The sequence below is a fragment of the Mus pahari genome, chromosome 1 (assembly GCF_900095145.1).
Source record: "Mus pahari chromosome 1, PAHARI_EIJ_v1.1, whole genome shotgun sequence".
Lineage (NCBI taxonomy): Eukaryota > Metazoa > Chordata > Mammalia > Rodentia > Muridae > Mus > Mus pahari.
In genome coordinates, this window is record NC_034590.1 from 28,588,599 (window position 1) to 28,609,947 (window position 21,349).

The 21,349-nt window shown below is 41.7% G+C and overlaps 1 protein-coding gene across 1 annotated transcript in view; it reads left to right on the forward strand.

Annotated features, from left to right (window-relative positions):
* Positions 1-20,463, forward strand: part of Oca2 (OCA2 melanosomal transmembrane protein) — a 254,536-nt gene extending 234,073 nt beyond the window's left edge. The window contains exon 22 of the mRNA XM_029541048.1: positions 20,379-20,463. Coding sequence (XP_029396908.1) covers positions 20,379-20,463 — 85 coding nt within the window. The remainder of the gene's footprint in view (positions 1-20,378) is intronic.
* Positions 20,464-21,349: the final 886 nt, after the last annotated feature.

Consider the following 21,349-nt stretch of genomic DNA (forward strand, 5'->3'; position numbering starts at 1 on the left):
GGGGTATGGGAAACTTTCGGGATAGCATTTGAAATGTAAATAAAGAAAATAATAATAATAATAAAAAAAAAGAAAGTACCCTATTTTGCATGTCCTACTGTCTCTTAGCAGCAAATATAGGCACATTGGGTTCAGAGAGGCTGGAGTCTTTATATCCAGTATTCACTAGACACACACCAAGGCTTTGGTACATCGGCTTTGAGGGTGGGCAGACACTTGATCTTGTCCTAATATGCACGGTGGCACCATAACCTTCACTGAGTCCTTGAAGCCACACATAGGAACGAAATGAAGCCTTAAGTATTTTCGCCATTTTTAATTGAAGCAAAATATAGAGACTGCTTTTATAGCACTGGTTTGATGTGCACTCTCTTTTTAATTTAAAAGAGAGTTCAAAAGCTTACCCATTCAGTGGGATCTACTAGAATTTGGATTTTGATCCATGGTTAGTGACACTTGGTCTAATTCTTCCATGATGCTGAACATGGGCAGTAAGTTGAGGATTCCATGTAGAGCACTTCCATTGAAGTCTGGCTTGTGTCAGGGCCCATGCCAGCAATGAGATCATGCATAATGCTCTCTCAGATCTTGGCTTTGTATTACTGTTTTTCACTGTGAGTGTCTTGTAAGGCCATGCAAATGAGGGCAGAAGGGATTTGAGAGGACTGGAACAGAGAGAAAAACAATGTTTTTGTGATCAAGGACGGGAAGGAAGGCTTTGTAGTATTTATTGTCCAAGAGAAGATGCCAGTAAAAAGAGCAGCACTGCAGGTAGGAGAGAAGGCAGCATTCGGTAGAAAGTTCTAGAAGGAGGAAAACGACGATGATGCCGTCCAAACTAAGTTTAGCACATAAAAGAAGGAAGAACTGAAGACATAACATTAAAGCAGCTTGCTGGGGGAGTTAAGCAAAGTTGCTCCTGTTTAACCTGGATAATAAAAACACTCTCCAAAAAATCTGAAGAAAAACAGATCACATTCTGAAGTCTGAAGACAAGCATATGGGAAGGAGCTAGTTGCTTCTAGAAGTATTGAGCAGAACTCAGTATGGTGCCTAGACATGAAACCCAGCGTGTACTGGTCCTGGCCCTTGTGTTCCTGCAGAGTGGGGATGTGCACAGTGGGGTGCTCAGCAGATAAACATGCCCTCCAACGTAGAGTCCCAGTACAAAATAAGAGGGACGTTTAAGCTGACTGCAGTCGGGTTCCACGGAAGGAAGGGGAGAAAGTCCTAGTCCAGGTGATAAACAAGAGGCCTGTAACTGACCAAGAGATGAGGCAGAGACTACAACCCCCATCCCTATACATACATGTGCTCACGTGCATGTGCTTGGACACACACCAAACACATACACACACGCACACACATACATACCTACACCTACACACACACACACACACACACACACACACACACACGTTGTGGGGTGTGCAGTGAGAAAGTGAGGAAAGCCCTCTTTTATTCTGCTCCAGAAAGACCAGGACATGAAGTAGTCTCAATTTCCTCTTCCTTTCTTCCTTTCTTCCTTTCTTCCTTTCTTCCTTTCTTCCTTTCTTCCTTTCTTCCTTTCTTCCTTTCTTCCTTTCTTCCTTTCTTTCTNAGGGTTTCTCTGTATAGCCCTGGCTGTCCTGGAATTCACTCTGTAGACCAGGCTGGCCTCGAACTCAGAAATCCGCCTGCCTCTGCCTCCCGAGGGCTGGGACTAAAGGTGTGCGCCACCACGCCCGGCTTAGAATATATTCTTAAGCAACTACTTTTTCATTTTGGTGTCAAGACATAAGCTGCTGCATCTTCAGCTTTAGCATGCGTACTGATGGTGTCGGTTTGGAAGGTCTTGTTTATGAAGCCATTTCCAGGGAAACTAAACTTCCTGGTATACAATTCTGCCTCTGCCTCTGCCTCTCTGCCTCTCTGCCTCTCTGCCTCTCTGCCTCTCTGCCTCTCTGCCTCTCTGCCTCTCTGCCTCTCTGCCTCTCGAGACAGGGTTTCTCTGTATAGCCCTGGCTGTCCTGGAACTCACTTTGTAGACCAGGCTGGCCTCGAACTCAGAAATCCTGCCTGCCTCTGCCTTGCCTCTCTGCCTCTCTGCCTCTCTGCCTCTCTGCCTCTGCCTCTCAGTGCTGGCATTAAAGGCTTGCACCATCATGCCGGGCTCCTCTTCCACTTTCTTCTCATTGGCTAAGATGATTGTCTTTCACTCTCTAGTTCTGTCTGCATGAAAAAGGAAAGCAACAGAAGGAAAGGAACATGACTGCTCCTAGGGGTGGTGAAGGCAAAAGTTCATTATAGATATGTGGGGGAGCATAGCCAGAGGAGAGACCAGAGTATATATGACCCCGAGCCGGCCATGTGGGGAGAGAGGGGGAGGATCAGAGAGGGGCAGTGGGGAATCAGGGAGAACCTAGCAGACAGGTCTCCTTTGATATGTTAATTAGTCATTGTCCTTCCCCTTTGTCCTGCTCTGAAACCTAACAAAGCTCTCTTTGTTGAATTACTCACTACCCTAAGGTCTAAGATGTCTGTCTTGTACTAGCTCTTAGCCTATGGCTGCTGCTGGAGGCCTGCTACAGTGCTAGGGGTTAGGGAGCTGCTACTGATCCCCAAAGCTATTTTCTTACCCTGAAAGTGCTCTCTGCCTTCAGAAATCCTTTGGGCTCTCTCCCATCCGCTGCACCTGCATTTCTAGTGGAAACACAATGATGGGGTTTTTATCTGTAGGGGATGGTAGGCCCTCCAGCCATCACTCATGAAATGGATTTGAGAATAGACTCCCTACCCGGAACAACCTGAGGACAGGCTGTGGTACTGAAGGTCTGATCTCAAGGGATCCTTTGGCCACAGAAAGGCTGTAGCCTTGTGTACCTGTGATCAGCCTTCACAGGCCTGCAGAAGGAAAAGCATTCTTGTTCTTGCTGGAAACAGCCTGTGGTACAGTGGCAGAACACTTCCATGTAGGAGACCCTGGCTTCATCTCTGGCATGGGCTAGAGGAAAGAGAAACAGGATCATCTTTGCTGAAAGACAACATCAAGTGTCATTTGCTGCTTCTTTTTTTTTTTTTTTTAATTGTAGACAAGCTGCCTTTTGGAAAAGAAACAATAGACTGCTTCAGTCTAACCTTCGCACAGGAAGTTTTGTTAGCAACGATTTTCTGCTGAATACAGGCCTGTGTAAAGCATCCCCTCCCTGCCCTTCCCAGCTGCCCAGACGCCACAACATGCCATTCAGATATTTCTCTTTTAGCTTAAAACTAAATAGTACGTGCAATGTACACCTGTCTCAGCCTTCATTTGACATTTTGCATCTTGATCTGCACTTTGACATTCAAGTATTTTTGTCTATAGTAAGGCAATGTAGTGGCTCGGCCAGACCAGTTTGAAAAGAGCCCCGCGGAGAAAGGAAAACATAAAGTCCTACTGATGGGCTGAGCAAATGTTCTTTTCCTAAGGCCTTTGATAGAGAGGTGCCACCTTTCGGAAAGCCTCGGGGGAGCAAGATAAATGAGTCTGCTGGGAATGAGAAGATCCTGGTGAAATGGGAGCATCCTGGACTCGATTATGTGGCTGTATTCCCAGCAGGAACAGGAAGTCATTACTTTTAGCTCCAGGCTGGGGAAGGGTGTGAATCTCTGAGACACCACCAGAGCTCCCTCCCTTGAAAGGACAGGAAAAAGCACCAGCCGCACCAGCCACAGGCAGCCTTGAGGCCTCCCAGGAGGAGCTGCCTGCAGGCTAGAGAAAGCTCTGAGGAAATAGCTCTGCTACCTCTAGACTCCGGTTGATCAAGGAGCCTGACAAATATTAGCAGAAGGGATCCCCCCCCCCGCCCCCGCCGACTGAAACCTGGCAAGGATGCCACGCCCCCTAGCAATTGAGTATTTATGCCTCACACCTGTTTCAGGACCCAGCTACCCCGGCAAAAATGTTACTCTTCAGAGTCTGAAAGTTGCATCTGGCTCAGTGCTCCCTGAGACCGGCGTTGGCCTGACTGAGCAAAGGCTTCTGCTGGAGAGGGCTCCGCTGGCGTCCTGACACGCAGCAAGTCCTGACAGATGTGCTGGATGAAAGACTCCACACAGATTCCAAAGATTTAGAAGAAAAATCATGTAAGCCATTTCACTGAAGTTTTATGTGGCGTATACGGCATAATTTCCCACGAAACAAGTGTCGAGCCAGGTTTGGCCTTGGGTGTGGAGGAGTTTGGCTGCTGGTCTGGAAGACATATACTACAGTCATAAAAACCTACCACTGTGCAACTTTGTGGGTTAAGGGCTTCTAAGTTCTCACTTTGTGTGTAATTGTGCTTGCATGCACTATACTTTGTTGTCATAACCCAATTAGCAGGGGGTGAGGCTAGGAGCTGAGTGAGACACTAGAGTCAAACAGCAACAAAGTGTAATGACACACCTGTATAAAATGACATGATGGAATTTTCCATGCCAACCCACACCACTAATAGAAGAGATTATAGCTGATATTTGGCCTTCTCTCCCTGCTACATCTTTCTTCCTCTCTGCACCTCTCTCCATGCCTCTTTTCCCGGTATCTGGGTTCTTTACTTGGGATTCTTTGGTCATACTGGCTGAGAAAATTCCACCCTGTATATATACAACATTTTCTTTATCCATTCCTGTGATGTTGCATACCTGTATTGGTTACAGGGCTTAGCACTTTGAACAGTGTTTCACTCTTGATGTGCAAGTATCTTTGCAGTGTGTTTATTTAGACTCCCTTGGTTAAATACAGAGGAATGGGGGCGTGGCTAGGGATTATGGTAGCTTTCTCATAGTGTTTTGTAAGATCTTCACACTGATTTCCATAGTAGGGGACTAGTTTATGTCCCCACCAGCGGGGTTTAACAGGGCTCCCTTTTGTTCCCATCCTCATCAGCATTTCCTCTTTTCTTAAAGACTGTCATTCTGACCTGGTGAGATCAAATTTCATTGTGGTTTTGTTGTGCAATTCTCCTATAGCTAGGGATGTTAAACATTTTCTGTATGTTTATTGGCCATTTGTATTTTGCCTTTTTAGAACTTTCCATTTTATTAGCCCATTTATTGGCTGGGTTGTATAATTTCTTTTAGTTTAAATTTTTTTTAAGGTTCTTTATATACTTAGATGTCAGTACTCTTTCAGACTTATAGCTCGCAAAGATTTTTCCCACATTCTGTAAGCTGTCTCTTCATTTAATTAGCTGTTTCGTTTACTGCACAGAGCTTTTTTTTATTTCATCAGGTGTCACTGGTAGTTACTTTTCTGGTTGGTATGACCATAGACTTGACAAGAAGCAACTCAAGTGAGGAAATATTGACTTCAGTTTAGATAGGGATGCTGCCTGTCATGGCAGGAAAGGCACGGTGGCAGGAACATTAGGTCACACTGAGTCTGTAGCCTGGAAGTGACTGCAAGCTATAAAACTTCAAGAGCCACTCATCGTGACCCACCTCCTCCAGCAAAACCTTACCTCATAAAGGTTCCCTACCAAAGGAGAGCTACGAGCCAAGGAGGACCATGTACCACTCAGATCACCACAGTCCATATTATAAACTCTTGGCATTGTTTTCTGAGTAACTGGAACTCTATTAAGAAAGTCCTTGGCAGGCTGGAAAGATGGCTCAGCCGTTAAAGGCTAGGCTCACAACCAAAAATATAAGAAAGTCCTTGCCGATGCTTAGTCTTAGATAACAGTTTCAATGTTTTAAGTTTAGTCTTAGATAACAGTTTAATGTTTAATTGATGCAATTGGAGTTGATTTAGTAAAGGGTAAATAAAAGTGGAGGGTTCTGACTTCATTCTTCTGTATTTTGATATTCAGTTTCCCCAGGATATTGTCTTTCTACAATGTATACTTTTGACATTGCCATCAAAAATTAGGCGAAGGTAGCTGTGAGGGTTTTTATTTGAGTCAAGTATTCTGCTGCAACTTCAAACACACATAAAAAAAAACATTTACCATGATCAAATCGTCTTCATTACACAGGTGCATAGGATGGTTCAACACACATAAATCAATGTGTAATTACTTTGTGTAGAAATCACAGGAGCATCTCAATAAATGCAGAAATGGCTTTTGACAACATCACCTCATGATCAAAATAATGGAAAGTTTAGGGATGAAAAGAGCATACCTCAACATAATAAAGGCTATGTATGACAGTCTTATAGTAACTGGAGAATAACCAAAAGCATTGTCGCAAAGATCAGGCACAAGACATGGGATCCACTCTCTCCAGTTTGATTTGTTTGTTTGTTTGTTTGTTTACTTTTGGGTGCTTTTGGTGTTTTGACTGCGTGTGTGTCTGTGTCAGATCACTGGGAACAGGAGTTACAGACAGCTGTGAGGGTGCTAGAATTGAGCCTGGGTCCTCTGGAAGAGCAGCCCCACTCTTTCCATTCTTATTTAATATAGTATTTGATGTCTTAGCTAGAGGAGTACCACAAGCAAAAGATACAAAAGGTATACAAATAAGAAGGAAAGACAGCTGCAGTCTCTAATTGCAGATGATATAATAATATGCATGAGAAACTCTAAAGACTATGTGAGAAAACTCTTAGCTCTTAACAGTTTTAGCAAAGTGACAATATACAAAATTATCATATAAAACCCCTTAGCCTTCTTATCTACTAATAACAAATGTATTGACAAACCAGAAGCATGACTGCTTTGTGATTGCTAAAGAAAAAATTACTATGCTATAAATTGAAACAGGTGAAGAAGAGCTACAATGTAAGTTTTAAAACATTGAAGAAGACAGGGAAGGCGGAAAGATTTTGTATGCTTATGCTGGCTAGTCTTGTGACAGCTTGACACAAGAGAGAGTTTATCTGAAAGGTGGGAACCTCAATTGTGAAAATTCCTGCATAAAATCCACCTGTAAGGCATTTTCATAATTTGTGCTTGATGGGGGAGGGGCCGGCCTATTGCGAGTAGTGTCATCCCTGGGGGCTATGAAAGCAGGCTGAGCAAGCCATGATGAGCAGCAGCTTTCCAGGACTTCTTCATCAGCTCCTACCTCCAGGATGCTGCCCTGTTTGAGCTCCTGCCCTGACTTCCATAATAGCTGAACAATGCTATGGAAATGTAAGCTGAATAAACCCTCTCCTCCCTAAGTTTCTTTGGTTGTGGAGCTTTGTCACAACAATAGTAACACTAAGATATTGCTCATGGACTGAGAAAATGAATATTTTAAAAATGGCTCTCTTACCAAAAGGAGATATTTAATATAATCCCTGTCAAAATTCCAATGTCATTCCTCATAGAAATAGAAAAAAAATAAAATTCATATGGATACATAAAAGAATGCAGATAGCCAAAGAAATTTTGAGCAAGTAGAATAATGTTGAAGTAATCAGCCGGTTTGATTGCAGTTTATACTGTAGAACCATCGTGACAAACTGTACTGCCACTACACACTTAAGAGTCTTTGGAATGATCTCAACTGATATAGAGCTTTCAATTTCCACATATTCAAAAATTATGTGATTTTTGTATTGTTACTCTGAATTCATTGTTTCCTGGTTATTTTTATGAGCTGATTTTGTTTGTTCTTTGATTTTCTGTAGATTTCATGAGATTTTTCTAAGTTATTTCATTATCTGCTAATAAGGCAAATTGTATTCCTGCTGTTTTCATCTATATGTCTTTTAGGAAATATTTTATTTAAAATAGTTTCAATTTTATTCAAAACATGCAATATGCTGTTTGTTTGTTTGTTTGTTTTTACCTACCCTTAACTCTTCCTCGGTCCTCCCCACCTCACTACCAACCCACCTTCATGTTCTGCCCCGCCCCCTATCTCTGTCTCGGTCCATTCCTCTCCTTCCTCCAAAACACAAAAACCAAAGCAACAGTCAAAACAAAAAAAACCAACAAGAACAAAACATATCTGAACAGAAAACATAAAGAAAAAGCCACAAAAAGCTGCAGAGTCCATTTTTATATCGGCAGGTTCTTCTTTGTATTTTGCCGTGGTAGTTAGACTGGCTGTGGCTTTTGTACCACGTGTTCACTCGCAAGTGACTTGAAAAGTGATTTTTTTTTTTTCTCAAGCTTTCTGGAAATATATGTGTAGAACTCATTTTTTTTTAAAATGTTGTGTGGAACTCACTGATTAAACCATCTGGCCATTGGCAGCTTCGCCTTGCTTCACCCTTCCTTCTATTAGTGTGTGCAGGGCGTACACAGAGTCCAGGGTATGTGGTGTTTGTTTCCTGCTCTGCTAGCTGTAGCTGTTCATGTCAGTCCTTTGTGTGCTTTGTCAGGCGTTTAGCTGTTGTGAAGTTTCATAGATGTATTTTAAAAGTCAACTCTTGGTGCACCAGGGTTTTCTACTATTTTTTTTCCTGTTTTTAATTTTGTGTGTTTATGTTCTCATCTTTATTACTTCCTTCTGCTTGGTTTGGGTTTATTTTTTTTCAAGTTCTTTCTATTTCTTTAAATAAGAATCTCTTACATTAGAGATCTGAAATTTTAAAAACATAAACATTCAGTTCTATAAACTCTGTCTTAATTTGTGATATGAAGTATTTTCATTCATTTCTACATTTCTTTCTCTGTAAAGAATCTTATGCTTATTGACTATTTTAAAGCACGTTCTTTGACTACCTGGACTTTTTTAATTTTATTTTTTTACATTTCTGCTATTTAATGGTGTATGACCCCAAATTCTGTATGGTAGTGATTATTTTAAATCTTGACAAGTTTATTTTATGGCTTAGAATATCATCTATCTTGGTAACTTCTTTGTGGATGGTAAAAAAAAACCCAAACAAACAAACAAAAAACGTGTAGCCTGCTTTTACTGGGTAGAATGTGACCAGTAATGTATCAGTACTGTACCAGTAATGTCTGGCTGTTGGACAATACTTAGTGCTATAGTCTTGTTTGATTTCTTGCAAGTTGTACTGTTATACACGTTCAAGTATAATGAGGGTTTGACATCCTGAAATCCATGGGCGTATTTGCCATTCTCTCCTGTTGATTTTGTTAATATTTGTCTGGTGTATTTCCAAGTCTTCTATTTGTAGAATGCTTATTTAGAACTGCTCTTGGTAGATCTGATGCTCCATCAATATGCATCATTCCCCCTTAGCCTTGTAAGGCATGACTAAAGCAGGAACCATGGGCTGCGGTGTAAGCACTGGCACGAAGCATTTGTTATATTCGGAGTGAGTTTAACTTGTCGTAAGCTTTTAGTCCCAATTTCTGTGAATTCATTGCTAAATTTTCTTGCTCCAATTACAGTTTATGGGATATGAATATAGCCACACTTTTTCTCTTGGTTAATGCTTTTTCTTCTATATCCTCTTATTTTCAGCCAATCCATGCCATTATAGTTGAAGTGAGTTTCATATAGATAGAATGTAGGGCTTTTAAATGCCACTGTATAATGCATGTTTTTAATAAGCACGTTTAGTTTAGGCTTTTCTCTCCTAATGCAGTAAGTGATTGGTAGTGTTCACATGTACTATTTTATTTTTGCCTTCTGTTGATTTTCTTTGTAGTTCCTTTTTAGTTTCTTTTGCTGCATTCTAGTGGGTTATGTGGCCTTTCTTAGAGAGCTCCCACGCATCTTCATGCATGCTTTGTCTATACTGTCAGCAGTAGATACTTACACAATGCTTACTTCTGCTGTTTCATTGTCCTGGGGCATGTGAAAATCCAGCTTCCCTTAAATCTCTTGGTGCTCCCATCTATGACACATTTGTCTCAAGTATGTCTTTATATGCCTTGAGAATCATATCAGACAGAGTAATGATATTTTAATTTCATTTGTTTTTTCCTTTAAATTTGTAGTGCAGAAGATTGATTCCTGGGCCTTGTGAATGCCAGACAAGTGCATCCTGAGACTAATTTTGTTTGATTTTTAATTGACATAAATTGAGCATATTTATGCATTTATGAGTATATACATCCTGTAATGATAAAATTAAATTAATTGGTATATCCAACACCTTAAACTTACATGGTTATGTGTTTAAACACTTAAACTCCTTTCTAGCTACTTACTCTTTTTTTGTTGTTGTTTTTTTTGTTTTTGTTTTATTTTGTTGTTGTTGTTTCAACAATCCGACAGCATTTGAAAACTGAAAAAAAGAAGGGATATTATGTTTAACTACTTCATCCTATATTCCTTACTGGTCCCTCAGTTATTCTTGCATGGTCTCCTGATGTTTGAAGAACCCTTTCAGGAACATTCTTGTCATCTATTGCCCTTTCTGTTTTCCTTCATCCATGAATAGGATTTGTAATGGATACAGGAATGTGCTACTTTCTGTTGATCTGCTGGTTTCTTTTGTTTTTGTTTTTTTCTTGGTTATTTTATTTATTTACATTTCAAATGTTATCCCCCTTCCTGGTTTCCACTCTGCAAGCCCCCTATATCATCCTCCCCCCCTGCTTCTATGAGGGGGCTCCTCTACCTACCCACCCACTCCTGCCTCACCACCGTAGCATCCCCCTATGCTGGGGCACCAAGCCTACATAGGACCAAGGGCCTTCCCTCCCACTGATGCCAGATAAGGCCATCCTCTGCTACATATGTATCTAGAGCCTTGGATCCCTGCATGCGTAATCTTTGGTTGATAGTTTAGTCCCTGGGAGCTCTGGGAGGTGCTGCTTTCTGATGAGAAAAATCACCTTCGGCCTGTAACTAGCACCTAGAAAAGGACCCAACACTTAAGTCTTTAGAGAAGTGGTTCTCAATGTTCCTAATGCTGCGATCCTTTAATATCATTCCTCATGACGTGGTGATCCCCCCAAATATAAACTTATTTTCATTGCTTCATAACTGTAATTTTGCTACTGTTATGAATTATAATGTAAATATCTGTATTTCCACTGGTGTCTCCTCCCCCACCTGTGAAAGAGTTGTTCAACCACCAAAGGAGGCCCAACCTATAGGTCTTAAAATGACATTCTTTTTGGGGGGGTATGAATTTCAGCTGTTATTTCTTTGAATACCCTTTTTCCCTCTTCCCTCATTCTCTTTCTGGTGACATATGTTAGATCTTTGTCCACTGGGGCTCTGAGGATTTGTACTTTGTAATATTTTTTTTAGTTCATTTTTTTCTCTGGTGAATGATATTCTGTTCTTTTTCCAGACATCATTAAGTTTGTGCGTCTTCCCTCGCAAGTTCTCTTCTGAAACTGTGCCCATCAGTTAGCTTTGTCTTGAAGTCATTCCATTTTAACTCCAAACTCACCATGTCCAACTTTTTATGGGCTGCTGCTCCTTTGAAACTACTTTTCGCCAACTGTTTCAAGTGTTCATCATTGCTTCCTAAGTAGTCTTTTATGATGGCTGTTTAAAATGTCTGTTGGATGATTTCAGGGTCTACATCACTCTAAATGTCCCTCCTGTTAATGGTTTTTTTTTTTTTTTCTCATTTGAGGGGAAGCATTTTTGTGACTAGTACCATGTCTGCATCCTGTTTTAAACCTTAAGTTTGAGAAGGTCGCAACAGTGTTGGTGAGGACAGGGTGGGGGGCACTTGGGTCCTACCTTGTTTGCTAGACCTGTACTCATGCTAGTGCATTCCGGTGGGGAATTTCCTAGTGGGGTCATTCTGCCCTCATGCAGGATCTCCACCAGGTGGAAGGCTGCATTATTTTCCTTTCCAGGCAATCCCTATTGCTCTGTTGACCTGGTGGGAGCATGGCCTTACTACACCTGGCAGGTTATAGAGCAAGAACTGCTTTCTTCTTGCAGTTGCCCTTTCTAGCCATCTAGCTGGAAAGCCACAGACATCTTACATCTAAGGAGGGGTGAAAGCCCAGGCTCCTCATGCTTCTCCATCGACTCCCCAGGAAGATACTTCAGCACGGCCTGAAGAGGAAGAAATCCTAGCTCTCTCTGTTGCCTTTGCCATAGAGGCAGAATGCAGATTTAGTTAATAATACTTGCCTGTTTTTCAGCAGTTACTACTTACAAGATTTCTGACTACCTATACTCCCCCCTTTACTGTTCTTTGGCTATAGCGGGCTTTTTCTGGGGGCCTCTTTTCTTTTGGGAATCTACTGTCCATTGAGATTCCCATGAGCCAGCTTCCCAGAAGGGTATATAGGGGAAGGCAGCTCACTGCCATGCTGGTTTTTTTTTTTGGGGGGGGGGGTTCTCAGCTACCTTGCTGGTCAGGTGCTTTATACCACTAGGGTTCTCCTTTATTCCTGGCTGTTCTGGGATGGGGGTGCCGACAGGAAGAAATGTATCTTCTTTATCTTGCTTCAGAACCAAAAGTCTGTTCTATACTTTTTGAGAATAACATTCTATTTTCCAACAGACCCCTGTGCTGTGTGGTTAGGTTTTCCCTTGTCAAAAACATTTCATGCTCCTGCCTATAGTGGTTAGTTTTTATTGTCAGCTCGACACAAACTAGAGATATCTGGGAACGGAGAACTTTAATCAAAAAATTGTTCTTTTGTATTGGCCTGTGAACATGTCTGGGGAGAAGGACATTTTCTTAATATCTAATTGATGTGAATGGACCTGGATGAATGTGGGTCATACCTTTCCTACACCATTGGTTCGAATCTGTATTTTAAAAGATAGTTAAGCAAGCCAGGGGCAAACTGGCCAGTAAACAATGTTCCTCCGTCGTTCCTGCTTCAATTGCTTGCTTTGAGTTCCTTAGGCATCTCTCCATGGTGGATTATAAGCTGTGAGATGAAATAAATCCACTCCTTCTCAAGTTATTTAGGACAGTGTTTATCACTGCATAGAGCAAACAAGAACAGAAAGAAAACAAGAATAGAAATTGAGTGGAGTATTATGTTGACAGCCCAGGCTGTTGTTTGGGAGGAAGGTTGTGAAAACATTTGGAACATCGGTTTGGAAAGTTAGCAGAGCATTCAACCCTCAGCAGGCTGTGCTATGGGAGCTTAGAAGATAACAATGTTGAGAGCAATGGAGACAATGGAAGCACAGTTTCTGAAGTTTTACAAAGCAAAACAGTCAGAGTTGTTTGTGTGGCATATATTTGAATTAAGAACCAGTGAAAGGGGCTAAAGAGATGGCTCAATGGTTACAAGCACTTACTGTTCTTTGATTGACAGTGCCACATGACAGTGCCACAAACCATCTTTGTAGCTCTAATTCCAGAGGCTCCTATGCTCTTGTCTATCCCCCCATGGGCACTGCATGCATGTGCTGTATGGCAACCATGCAGGCCAACACACACATAAAAATTAAAAGTAAATATAGAATTTATAAGTGGAATTTGGAAGAGAATTGTTCTTGAGTTACTGGGATAAGGGATATCGTCAGCTGGCACTGAGAAATCAACTGTGCTTCCCAAGAGATCAGCATCACTGAGGTGAAATCTAGGAAGTATGGCCTCTGGTTCAGCTGTGGTCTGAAAGGACCAAGGCAGCAGATCAAGCTGCCATCAGGGCTTGGATAATGTGTAAGAATGGCCACAACAGCATAAAAACAGACACATTATCAATGGGATTGAATTCAAGACTCAGACATAAATCCACACACCTATGGACACCTGATTTTTTTTGGTAAAGAAGCTAGAAATAGACAACAGAAAAAAAGCCAGCATCTTCAACAAGTGCTGCTGGTCTAACAGGCTGTTGGTATACAGAAGAGTACAAATAGATCCATGCCTATCACCCTGCACAAAACTCAAGTCCAAGTGGATAAAAGACCTCAACATAAAACACTGAACCTAATAGAATGCTTTGGCACAGGAGACAACTTCCTGAACAGAAGACCAGTAGCACAAGCACCGAGATAAATAATTAGTAAATGGGACCTCATGAGACTGAAGGCTTCTGTTAAGGCAAAGGACACTGTCAATAGGATAAAACAGCAGCCTACAGAATGGGAAAAAGACCTTCGTCAACTCCACATCTCACAGAGAACTAAAGAACTCAAGAAACTAGACATCAACAATCTAAATAATTCAATTAGAAAATGAGGTACATATCTAAACAGAATTCTCAACAGAGGAATCTCAATGGCTCAGAAACATTTTTTTAAAATGTTCACCATTCTTAGCCATCAGGGAAATGTAAATCAAAATGACTTTGAGATTTCATCTTATACCTATCAGAATGGCTAAGAACAAAATCAGAAGTGACAGCTCATGCTAATGGGGATGGAACAAGGGAGAACACTGCACCACTGCTGTTGGGAGTGCAAACTTGTACAGCCACTTTGGAAGTCATTGTGACAGTTTCTCAGAAAATTAGAAATCGATCTACCTCAAGACCTAGATACACCACTTTTTGGTCATATACCCATAATAATACTTGCTCAACTATGTTCACAACAGCTTTATTCATAATAGCTAGAAACTGGAAACAACCTAGATGTCCCTCAACTGACAAATGGATCCAGAAAATGTGGTATATTTATACAAAGGAGTACTACTCAGCTATTAAAAACAGTAACATCATGAAATTTGCTGGCAAATGGGTGGAATTAGAAAAAAATTTTCCTGAGTGAGGTAATCCAGACTCAGGAAGACAAATGTGGTATGCACTCACTTATAAGTGGATATTAGCTGTAAAATTAAGGGCAACCATGCTACAGTACACAGACCCAGACAGGCTAAGCAAAAATGAGGCCTTAATGGGGCTGGAGGGATACAAAGATCTGACAGGGAAAGAAAAATATAATAGATTTCTCAGGTAGACTGAGGTTTAGTGGGCTGGGAACAGGAGGGATCAAGTGGGAGTAGGGAATGGAGGGAGAAAGTCATGGGAGAAATGAATGAAACGGGGGCATTGCAGGGGTGAGGTGGAAATCTGGTGTTATAGAAACCCCATAGAATCTCCAACAGTAACCCTAGCAAAAAGTCCTAGTAATGGGGAACAAGGAGCCTGAACTGTCCATATTTTCTAACCAGGCAAGGCCTCAAGGGGAGGGATTGGAACACCACCAACCCTTTGGCCACAAAACCTTTGACCTACAGTTTGTCATGCCTGCAGGATGTGCTGGGACAGGAGCCTAGTATAATTGGCATCAGATATACCAGAGAGACTTCATCCAGCAATTGATGGGAGCGGATGCAGAGTACCACAGACAAACATTAGGTGGAGTTTGGGGTATTCTGCAAAGGAGGAAAAAGGAAGAAGTAGAGGAACCAGAGGGGTCAGGAACACACCATGAGAGCATGGCTCACAAAATCAACTGACTGGGACTCATGGGAAGTCAGAGGCTAGGGAACCTCTATGAGTCTGACCCAGGTCCTCTACATGTATGTTGTGGCTTAGTAGCTTGTTGTTCTAATCCTAACAGTGGTAGCAGGGGGTGTCCCTGACTCTTTGGCCTACCCATGGAATCCTTTTCCCCCTACTGGGTTGCCTTGTTCAGCCTTGTGATGGTACATGGCTAGTCTTATTGCAGCTTGCTATACCATGTTCAGTTGATGTCCCTGGGCTGCCTGCTCTTTTCTGAGGGAAGGCAGAGAGGGGTTGGATCTTAGGAGAAAGGAGTTATGGGAGGAGAGATTTAAAGAAGATGAAGAAGGGAAAACAGCAGTCAGGATGTAATATATGAGAGAAGAATTTTTTAGGAAAAGAATTTGAAGGTATAAAGGGGTCATGGAGAACAGCTAAAGCTTTCCACCAGCTGTCAGGGTTGGAGTCCCTAAAGTGAGCCTGTGTGAGGTCCAGCTCATGTACAATGGAGTCTTTGGGCTATTGGAGATTCCAGGACTATGGAACAACTACCAAGGACAGTGGCTGATGTGGAGTACAATCTGACACTTGAACCTATGAAGCAAATTATGTATGTGTGTGCTATGTATGGCAGAGCTGGAGAGGTGGGGCTACTCAAGCCATTTGGAGCCTTGAAGATCATGAGTAGGTCCCAGATATCAGACACTGAGTTTCAGAATCTGGTTCTAAATGACTGAGTTTCAGTTATGCTTTAAAATAATTGTTTTTTATATATACAGCCTTTTCCTTTTTGGTATAAAACAAACAGATAAAAAATGTGTTTAACTTACTTCTAATTTTTATAGGAGTCTACAGTTAAGAGACTTGGATTTTTTTAAAGAAATCCTGAACTTTTAGAGTATTGACATATTAAAAGACTGTCAGGCTTTTCAAAGCTGGACAGTGTTTTATATTGTGATATTAATGTTAGTCTGAGATATTAGAGACAAACAAGAAAGAAAAGGTTATGGTTTAACAGTGATGTGTTTGTGTGCCAAGTTGATAAGATGTGGATTTTACTACTCAATTTGACTAGAGATGCTTGGGGAAAGGAAGCGTCAACTGCAGAATTACCTTTATCAGACTGTGTTGTAAGCATGTCTGGGGTAGGGGGAACTTTCTTGATTCCCAATTGATGTAGGGGGACCCAGACCTCTGTAGGAGCAAAATCACTAGGCAGGCAAGCAGCCCTGGGCTGTATAAGAAAAGGTATCTGAGAAAGTTAGAGGGAGCAAGCAAGTAAATAGTATTCTTCCACTTGGGTTTCTGCTTAAATCTCCTCACGTGAGTTCCTGCTTTAGCTTCACGTGATGATGAAGTTCAGCATGCAAGATGAAATAAACTCTTTCTCCCCAAGTTGTCTCTAGTCATACATAGTGTTTGTCACAGTATCAGAAAGAAGTTAAAATACCACACTGGCTTTCTCTGGCTTTGTGAACTCTTGAACCCTATCACAGGGTATGAGTCAGATGTCTGCATGGAGAAGCAGAAGCAGTGGTTCATGTTAGTTGTGGGCTCACCTGTTCTAAAAGATTTATAGATGAGAACTCAATGCTCCTCACAACAGCCTTCATAAGTAGTTGAATACCTATCCACATACCCCATATGTACCTCACCAAATGCAGAGGAAAGCCATGTTGTCTGTTACCTTCTTCAGACAAGAGGTGACCTTATCTCCCAATCCTACCTTTCAACACCCTGTCCCCCCTGATTTAAGTGAAAGAGACCTTGAGTTGATGAAAATGTGACTTCCTTTGGAGTCTATAGAATGCCCATTGTAACTTGACACAGCTGAAGGAAACATCCAGAGATTATTTTTGGAGGGAGAAGGATGATAAAAATTGAGCCCAGATTCTTACACATGCCAGACAAGGGCTGTACCAGAGATTTTAAATAGTGGCCCTATGTAAAACATGTGAGGAGTAGAGAGAATGTGTATTGTTGAAATGGACACACTGCAGTGCCCAGATTCATGGAAATGACAGAGTCTTCCCTGGATCAGGTCTAGGGGATAACAAATTCCCTAGTCATGTGTGGATGTTGACAGTGGGTGCAGAAAATGTAGATTCCAGATTCCTCCTCTGGGATGTTTATGTTGTGTCCTGAGTTCACAGGAAACCCAGAGGAGCCCAAGAATTGCAAAGTTCGCTGCAACTCACAAAAGAGTCTTTCATTTTCAAGTTCAAACTCGGTTTGCTCACCTAGTACTCACTGCATGAATGCTGGCAAGCAACCCTGAATCCAGAAAACACTGGGTTTATATACTGTATAGGAATCGTGTGAACATTCACAGAAAGGGGGAGCAGAGGGTGGACTAGTAATGAAGTGGGAGTGGGTTAATGGGTGTCTGTTTAAGGACTAATTTTATGGCCAGTCGTGACTGTCTGTGACCTGACCTCTGTTTACCTTTTACTTTTTCCATGGTCTCCCTTGAACTTATTATTTCTCTCTTTTTTTTATTAGATATTTTCTGAGTGTTTTATATATTATATTATTTATTCTTTATAGGTCCCATTAGGAGGTAATAGGACTATCTTCATTTTCCCCATTTTTATTACATATTTTCTTCATTTACATTTCAAATGTTATCCCCAAAGCCCCTTATACCCTCCCCCTTCCCAGCTCCCCAACCCACCCACTCCCACTTCCTGGCCCTGGCATTCCCCTATACTAGGGCATATGATCTTCACAAGACCAAGGACCTCTTTTCCCATTGATGGCCGACTAGGCCATCCTCTGCTATATATGAAACTAGAGACACAGCTCTGGAGGGAACTGGTTAGTTCATATTGTGGTTCCTCCTATAGGGTTGCAGACCCCTTCATCTCCTTGGGTACTTTATCTAGTTCCTCCATTGGGGGTCCTATGTTCCATCCAAAAGATGACTGTGAGCATCCACTTCTGTATTTGCCAGGCACTGGCCTAGCCTCACAAGGGACAGCTATATCAGGGTCCTGTCAGCAAAATCTTTCTGGCATATGCAATAGTGTCTGGGTTTGGTGGTTGTATATGGGATGGATCCCAAGGTGGGGCAGTCTCTGGAAGGTCCTTCCATCTCAGCTCTGAACTTTGTCTCTGTAACTCCTTCCATGGGTATTTTGTTCCCCATTCTAAGAAGGAGCGAAGTATCCACACTTTGGTCTTCCTTCTTTTTGACTTTCATATATTTTGCAAATTGTATCTTGGATATTCTAAGTTTCTGGGCTAATATCTGCTTATCAGTGAGTACATATCATGTGTGTTCTTTTGTGATTGGGTTACCTCACTTAGGATGATATCCTCCAGATCCATCCATTTGCCTAAGAACTTCATGAATTCATTGTTTTTAATTGCTGAGTAGTACTGCATTGTGCAAATGTACCACATTTTCTGTATCCATTCCTCTGTTGAGGGACATCTGGGTTCTTTCCAGATTCTGGATATTATAAATAAGGCTGCTATGAACATAGTGGAGCATGTGTCCTTATTACCAGTTGGAAGATCTTCTGGGTATATGCCCAGGAGAGGAATTGCTGGATCTTCTTGTAGTACTATGTCCAGTTTTCTGAGGAACTGCCAGACTGATTTCCAGAGTGGTTGTACAAGCTTGCAATCCCACCAACAATGGAGGAATGTCCCTCTTTCTCCACATCCTTGCCAGCATCTGCTGTCACCTGAATTTTTCTTCTTAGTCATTTTGACTGGTGTGAGGTGGAATCTCAGGGTTGTTTTGATTTGCATTTTCCTGATGTAAGGACAGGCACCTGGAGAGTTATCAGGAGGAGTATTGGTTTTGGTTTTTGAAGACCCAGATGCAGTGCCATTCTAATGCTGGGAAAGGGGAGGGACCACTGTGGGAGGAAGCAACATAGAAACCAGCTATTTGCATATTGTACTTGCCTGGGGGAGGGGGCCAGGGGAACACAGAGGTAAACTGTACACAACACTGAAGCGACTCTTTTTTTAATTAGATATTTTCTTTATTTACATTTCAAATGCTATCCTAAAAGTTCCCTATACCCTCCCCCCACCCCTGCTCCCACCTCCTGGCCCTGGCATTCCCCTGTGCTGGGTCATATAAAGTTTGCAAGACCAAGGGGCCTCTCTTCCCAATGATGGCAGACTAGGCCATCTTCTGCTACATATGCAGCTAGAGACGGGAGCTCAGGGGGTACTGGTTAGTTCACATTGTTGTTCCACCTATAGGGTTGCAGCCCCCTTCAGCTCCTTGGGTACTGAAGTGACTCTTAATCAGTAATTCTAGGTTATAACATTTACAGCCACAGACTGCTCCCCTATAGAGGCCTCCCACTGAGATTAGCTAAGTCCACAAGCCTCCTTTTTTAGCTGTGTACAATAACAGTACCTCCCCATTCAGTTGTATACAGAAACCTGCCTCATGGATTTAGATGTAAAATAAACACACCCAGTTTCCATAGAACTGGTGTGTTTCCATCAGAGCACACAGCCTACCTGACCTGTAAGTGTCTCTGTGTGTCTACCCTTTCTTCATTCCCCATGGCCCCAGTTGGGCCAGTTCCTAAACTGAGTAGATCAGAACAACTGGCACCCAAATAGGGACACCCAACTGCAGGGAACTCACACATCAAATGAGGGAACATTCCCATGAGAAGCACAAGAATAACGAATGGTAAAGGGAGTGGTACACGTGTAACTCTGGGCACTGGGTGTAAACTGTGGGCCACATAGAATCTAGAGATACATAGTCATACCTTAAAACTTGGAAGATTTTATGAAACATCAGAAAAAGGGTAAAAACATCACTGCTCCATCAGTTCTTAGACCACATTCAGATTACATTCTACCAAGATTAGCTGAGTCCACCTCCTTGTTCAGGTGTATACAATAAACCTGTATCCACATTCAGCTGCATACAATAAACCTGTCTCCATATTCAGATGTAAAAAGTAAACACAGTTTCTGAGCCTCTGCTGGTGGAACAGTCTAATCCCAGCTTCTCTAATCCCAGTATTTCTGTATGTGTGTCTGTATGTATGCCTGTCCTTTCTTCATTCCATCACTGATCTAGTCTGGTTTCCAGGACCTAGCCATATGAGTTATGGCAAAAGTATTTACAACCTGAATGAAAAATCAAGTTTCCTCACATAAAGATTCTGGGGCCACATTCTTCTGCATAACATAACATATAAAGAGTCTGCATCTCTTATTTCTCTCTCCAGAGGCTATAACCGTCTTTCTGTTTTTCAGATTGGGCTTCCCGATGATGCTCATGTCCTGCACCATTGGGATGTGCTATCTCCTGATTGCTCACATTGTGGTGGGATGGAATTAGCAGCCAGCCATCATTTGCTGACCAAGAGAAACTTGATCATCATCAGCATCAGGTGGAAGGCTTCCCCACAGCACCTCGGAAGAAGAAAAGGATAAAGGATGAGCTCACCGTGATATACATGGGAACCAATCTTTGTTCAGGTGGATGACGGGAAACCACATCTTCTCCCTGTAGACAAAAAAATGAGAAGAACAAATCAACTTACCAAGATTCCCAGAAGAATATATATATTTTTTGAAAATATTTCTTGAATTCTATATAAGAAATGGTGCAAACCCACCCAGACAGCTGTCCCTTTTAGTGGTCAATTCTAAGATATACAGTTTTTCTTAATGTAATCACCCTACATGTTGAAATAGTTAGCAGTTTGTATATCCCTTTAATATGTCTTTTTCTGGGAAGAGACACATGAGTGTTAAGAAAAGATTTTGTGTATTTAAAAAAATAAAGTATCCCTTGATATACGATTTGGTAATTTATTTGCCATAGTATTTTCAATCATATCAAACTACATTTTATCCATTTTTATTTTTTTCTGTAGAGTTTTAAAATTAGTATTTAAAAGTCTAGGAGTTTGATTCCCAGAAGACCAAAAGTATCTTTTAAGTGCCATTTTTTATATTAATGGCCTAGAACAGTAATTTCCCATTTTTGAAAATGACACATGCTACTTACATCAATTACACTGAAGCTTGATCAATATGCTCGTCTCTGTTGTCCCTGTGAGGCTCCAGCTGTTTCAGTAACATCTCTAGGTGTGGCTCCTTTGTGTACTACTCACGTCAGACAGAAACAGTGAGAGCACAGAGCCAGAGGGAGCCTGTGCCTGTGCCTATGCAGGTGTATTTGAGCTTCAGTTGTCAGTGCCTCGAGACATCCCCTGAGT